This window comes from Phycodurus eques, chromosome 4 (assembly GCF_024500275.1).
Source record: "Phycodurus eques isolate BA_2022a chromosome 4, UOR_Pequ_1.1, whole genome shotgun sequence".
Taxonomy (NCBI): Eukaryota; Metazoa; Chordata; class Actinopteri; order Syngnathiformes; family Syngnathidae; genus Phycodurus; species Phycodurus eques.
In genome coordinates, this window is record NC_084528.1 from 2,692,688 (window position 1) to 2,698,687 (window position 6,000).

At 41.8% G+C, this 6,000-nt stretch overlaps 1 protein-coding gene across 3 annotated transcripts in view; it reads right to left on the reverse strand.

Moving 5' to 3' along the window:
- The window catches only part of hace1 (HECT domain and ankyrin repeat containing E3 ubiquitin protein ligase 1), an 89,937-nt gene extending 85,391 nt beyond the window's left edge, over positions 1–4,546 (reverse strand). For all 3 annotated transcript variants that reach the window (XM_061673621.1, XM_061673620.1, XM_061673619.1), the window contains exon 1: positions 4,249–4,546. In XM_061673621.1, coding sequence (XP_061529605.1) covers positions 4,249–4,339 — 91 coding nt within the window. In that variant the 5' untranslated portion in view covers positions 4,340–4,546. The remainder of the gene's footprint in view (positions 1–4,248) is intronic.
- Positions 4,547–6,000: the final 1,454 nt, after the last annotated feature.

Sequence of the window (6,000 nt, forward strand, 5' to 3'; positions counted from 1 at the left end):
ACTTTAGCTCTGTGAGTAAGTTCCAAAACTGTCCATGAGCTCTGGACTTCAGCTCAATGTCAGCTTGTAGTGTCAAAATCTCATCTTCAATTTTAAACTATTAGAGTTCAGGTGAAACAGTGTTGCAATTTTTGATGAGAGTGAATCAACCTCAGCATCTTCCCGAAAAGGATAGCACATGAATGCAGCGACTGGCTCGAGCAAATAAAAGTCTTGAAAGCGCTTGTCAAACTCTGACAGACATGTCAAACTCTGATTGACATCAGCTCTGTGTAGCGTGCACTGTCAAGTTGCACACAGGCCTTCCCTTGCATCTCCAGCTCTGACGTTCTGGAAGTTTGGCAAATCATGACGCTGCAGCTTTGAGGGGAGATGTTGCATCTTTCGTTTGAAAGCATTAACTGAGCTGATCATATTGATCACTGTTTTATCTTTTCCTTGCAGCTCTAGATTAAGGCCATTCAACATGTTTGTCAGATCGGTTAAAAATGCCAAGTCTAACAGCCACTGACCGTCATTTAGTTGCTTGTATTCTGCATGTCCAGCTACACGGGAAAAAACTCCTTAATCTCCGGACAGAGCTCTCGAAATCTTTGCAAGAATTTCCCTCGACTAAGCCATCTCACGTCAGTGTGTAGCAACAACTCAGAGTGGTCGCAACTCAGCCATCTCCAGATGTGCACGGAATAACCGTTTACCATCTCTCCTTCTTGGAAGGACTTCTTGTTCTTAACGATGACCTGGCTCACCCGGAACAATGCTTTGGTGGCGGCTTTCGCTTTTGAAGTATGTTGTGTGAAAAATAACTGCTGTCCGGACAACTGGGATTTTAGTTCCTTCACCTTTCTCTTTCTCAGCTCGCTTTTTGGCAGGAAGTCAGTGTCGTATTTTCCATGCACAGTCCTAAAATGCCACTCCACATTTCCCTTCTTTGGTAATGCGATGGCAGACTGGCAGATGAGGCATACGCATTTCGAAAATGTTGTCGTGAAAAAAATAGTTCTCCTCCCATTCTGTATGAAAGTGGTAAGTTTTTGTCTTCTTACTTGGTCCAACTCCCCCACTCATTTTTATACCCGTTCTTAAGTTTAAGAGAAAACACTGAGAAATAAAAATTGGAGGTAACACACTGACGAGCTCGTTAGTTTTGACACACTTAGCGCCGTTGTTTGCGTATCTGCAGTTACCTTTTAGCGCCGAGGTTTGTCAGGAGTGTCAGAAAAATTCAGATGTCATGGATTATATATGTATATCAATCAAGCGACGGGATGGATGATAGGCTGACGTCTTTTTTTTTTTTATGTCACGCGATGTCATGCGATCTACCAATACTACCTTCGCGGTCGACTGGCCAATCGCGATCGACGCATTGAGCACCCCTGCTTTATGCAGACTCGTGGCCCAATTCCTGCAGCAGAAAAACAGCCCCACAGCATGATGCTGGCACCACCATGCTTCACAGTAGGGATGGTGTTAGCCAGGTGATGAGCAGTGCCTCTTCTCCTCCAGATGACGCTTGAAATTCAGGCCAAAAAGTTCTATTTTGGTTTCATCAGAACAGATCATTTTGTTTCTGCAGTGCTGAGAATACGTAAGGTGCCTTTTGGCAAACTCTAAGCAGGCTGCCATGTGCCTTTTAGTAACAAGTGGCTTCCATCTGGCCACTCTACCATAAAGGCCTGATTGGTGGAGTGTGTTAGCAATGGTTGACCTTCTGGATACTTCTATCTCCACAATGGAACACTGGAGCTCCACCTTAGTGACCATAGGGTTCTTGTTCGCCTCCCTGATCAAGAGGTCAGACGATCAGATCTAACGTCCAGGGGCCTCATGTACAAAGACTTGCGTGGATTCCCTACTGAAACATGGCATACGCTCAAATCCAGAAAACGTTGTACGTACAAAAATATCCAGATGTATGAATCTGTGCGTAGGCATTAATCCAAGCACATTTCCTTCGTGCATCCCAATCACCGTAGAATTGAGCGCACATGTTGTAGTAGCCAAGCCCCCCCTGTCCACGCCCACATTTAAATATGCAAATCATATCTAAATGAACCCTGCACCTTAGATCCCGATCTCTGCATGATCAGAAACAAATTATTTTTCTGAATGTGAAGTTGCTCAATGAAGTGGAGGTGCGCAAGAAAATCCTCCTTTGCACGCTGTTCTTCGTCGTTAACAACACGCGAAATAGGAGTGAATGTGACAGCGTGTATGCGGCTGTCAATGCTGTGGGGTCGGAACAGCGCACACACGCCGAATTAAAAAAGAAGTGGTCAGACATTAAGCTGGATGTGAAGCGGAGGACAGTTGCCCACCGCCAAAGTGTGGCCAAAACAGGCGGAAGAACCGGCACGGAGGACCTCGCCACGTTTGAGGAGAGAGTCGCTGCAATCATGACACTACTCTCACATGTGGCTGACTCTGATTACACCCAAGGTAAATGCCATGTATTTTTATAACTCACAACAAGTGTTCATACAGTAACCTACACTAAGCCCTATGAGAGAAATGTTCATGCGTAAATGTATGTATGGTATTTGTAATAAATCTTTTGAATTAAAATAGAAGCATGTCAGCATAACAAATACCATAAATAAATTCTGAGTCCTTGCCTGTTTTACATTGTTGAACTCTAATGTTGCCGGGTATTGTTCATCAGTGCTAATTGTTCATGCGTCTCTCATGTGCAGATTTATTATAAGAGTTTCCCACCATCACCTCTAAGTGTCGCCAAATCATCAAAAGCTGTCGAAACGTGCGTACGTCAGCCATGAAGTTGCCGTGAGACACCGCACATTTCCACGGCCATTTTACTCTTGATACATCTTAACTTTGCAGTGAAAAAGAAGGTACACCACGTTTTTGTGCGTATGCACCTTTTGTACATGAGGCTCCAGGTGTTCCAAACTTCCATTTCCAAATAATCGAGACAACAGTGCTTTTCGGAACCTTAAATTCTGCTGAAATTATTTTGTATCCTCAGAGTTCTGCAGACAATTCCTTTGACTTCATGGCTTGGTTTCTGCTCTGATATGCACTGCCAACTATGAAACCTTATATAGACAGGTGTGTGTCATTCCAAATGATGTTGAATAAACTGAATTTACCACAGGTGGGACATTCAAGTTGTAGAAGCATCTTATGGCTGATCAGTGGAAATCCTATCCACCTGATCTTAAGTTTGAGTGTCCTAGCAAAGGGTGTGAATACTTATGTGCCTATTATGTTTGAATGTTTACATTTATTTAGAAATGTACACAAATGTCTGAAAATGTTTTTACTTTGTTATTATGGGATATTGTAATGGAGATTTTTAAATAAAACGACTAAAATCAGCTTTAGAATAAGTCTTTACCATAGCAAAATGAAGAAAACATGAAGGGGTGTAAATACTTTGGATGGCACTGTAGTTTGACTTTGAAATATATATTTTGTGACACCAGTCCATCATTTTATTCTATTTGTTTCAATGTCGGTCAAACAAAATGTCTTCACCTGAAACTGGTTCTCGGTACAAATAAAGGTTGGATACCAATGGTGTACAGTACGTGTATTCAACCAATATGCCAAACGCATTGTGGTTGGTCTCACATAGCACCTTTCTGACTGAAAATTAAGATGACATTGGGGGGGGGGGCATAACATTTGACTCATCATTTGATCGACAATTGTGAGGAATAGATTGTTGACTCGTCGCGTCTTGAAGCAATTGAGGCAAATGGCTTGCAACGGTGCTTTAGTCTCAACTAGTTTGTAGTCAAAAGATGAACATTTCAACAACATGCACTATGGCAACTCCTGCTGACAGCATTATTTTGCTCATTTTGGCATCATACCAGGAAATCAGAACATGCAGAGGGAGCTCAAGATAAAGAATAATCAATTAATATACTGAGGAGTTAACCCAAAAAAATCTGAAATGGGGAAAAGGTTTTAGAGGAACGACATGTCAACATACGTCAATCTCACAGTTTACACTATCACTAGATTTAGGTGCAATAAGTTAAAAAATATGCTTTTACAAAGACAAGTTTTTTTTAATGACAATAACAGAAACCCCTCCTGTTTTTTGGTAGTCAATGATAGTGTCTCAAAGCAAAATTATTGATACAGTACAGCTGCGTCGGATGTCATGAATTTGGTATTCATACACACTGTCAGAGAAACGGATGAAGTGCGGTGATACTGAACTTCACCTGTATACTAACGGTGAACAACGCCAAAATCGTCATGGTGTGTTACCTTCGGGGAGTTCCACAGTCCTGGCACGACGAAGGGAGCGAGTCAGTCGATTGAGCTGTACGTTAAGCTGCTCCATCGCTCGTTCCATCATAGGTTGAACGGTCAGCCGAAAGAAATTGAGTGGAACCACCGTGTTACCCGACAAATTTATCTGCTCCAAATTCGAATACGTTGTCCCTGGGCGTCGCCCATGGGCGCTGCGGGAGTTGATCTTTTTCCTGATACAGGAAACGGCTTTACAGCCAACTCATTATTTCCCTCCTGTGCTGCCCTCCTTCACGCCACCGTTTACTGCACCGGATCCTACTTCCTGTTATGATGACGTTATTGTTCGATGTGTTCCCTGGGTAATGTAGTCTTTTAAGGTTTCTCGTGTTCAACGTCCAGTCTTGTTTTGTCCTAATTTATTCCTGTTTCCTACAACTATAGTACAGTCAGTGATTCCGGTAATCCATTAGTTTGTCAACTCCCAAAATCCGCCATTTTGAGTAACGAGCAAAGTAACGCGTTACTTTCCCCTAAATAAGTAATAAGATTACAGTTACTTCTTCAATGCAACAATAGGTACTTCTGTATCATCACTGTCTCTCACCAAACAGTAATTTGTAGCTGGTGATTCAAACAAAGAGCAGTCCAAATGTGCAGAAGCACTTCACGAAAACCACCCTTTTTTCCAACAAATAGTAGAAAGCGATTGGGAAGTGGATGGGTGGATGCACAGTGATGGTGCAGTACCATAAAAGTTCAAAGAAATGCAAGATTTCACTGTCGCCACACTATTTTTTTAATTATCCTGAGTAAAACGTGGATTTGATTGTTGTTACTTTTTCATTTACACATTAAGAATACAGTTTTACTGGCGTGTTAAACGCATAATGCATTGTGGGTAAATTATTCATACCGAGTGCGCAATCATAAATCGGTCATGGAGGGTAAGGACTGACTCACTGAAGAACTTACAATACTTAGTTTAAATAATATTGACAAAGAAACGCGAGAACTCTCAACTTCGTCTGTGAGCTGGTTGAACGCGGCTGCACAGCTGAAGTCACGTAGTAAGAAAAAAAACTTTTCTCGCTCTTCGCATCAAAATTACTGTGGTGGGAGCAATAGTGTGTGTGCGTGTCACTCACTTTCACGTTTACGTACATGCACGCACAAAGGCACGCACACAGTTGCATTCATGGACCACTGAGAATGGTGTGCTTGTTTACGTTTAGGTGCTTACTGTATTGTGTTGCCATGTCAATTCTGCACTAAGTTGCTGATTTAATGTGGCTTCAACTACACTAATATTTAAGTTATTGCTTCATGTTGATTACATAATTCTGTAACTTGTATGGCGTACATTACCAAGTAATGGGTACGGTAAAGCTAATGCTTTTCTTGTATTGTGGATAAGTGATATTCCTGCATATTCCTGCCACTTGGCACCTGCCGAAAGTAACTAAAAAGTTACTTTTTTCTAACTTAGTTTCTTTTGAAATCAAATAATGGGCAAAGTAAGTTACTTTTAAGATCAAGTAATCAGTAAAGTAACTAAGTTACTTTTTCAAGGTAACTGTGGAAACACTGAGTAGAGCATATAAATACTTTGATCATTGTCCTTTTATCATACAGACAACGTTAAAAGAGTGCTAAGCGATCAAATCCATCCATCCACGCATTTTCTTCCATCCGAGGACCGGTCACGGGGGCAGTACCTTTAGGAGGGAAGCCCAGACTTCCCTCTCCCCAGCCACTTCCTTTAGC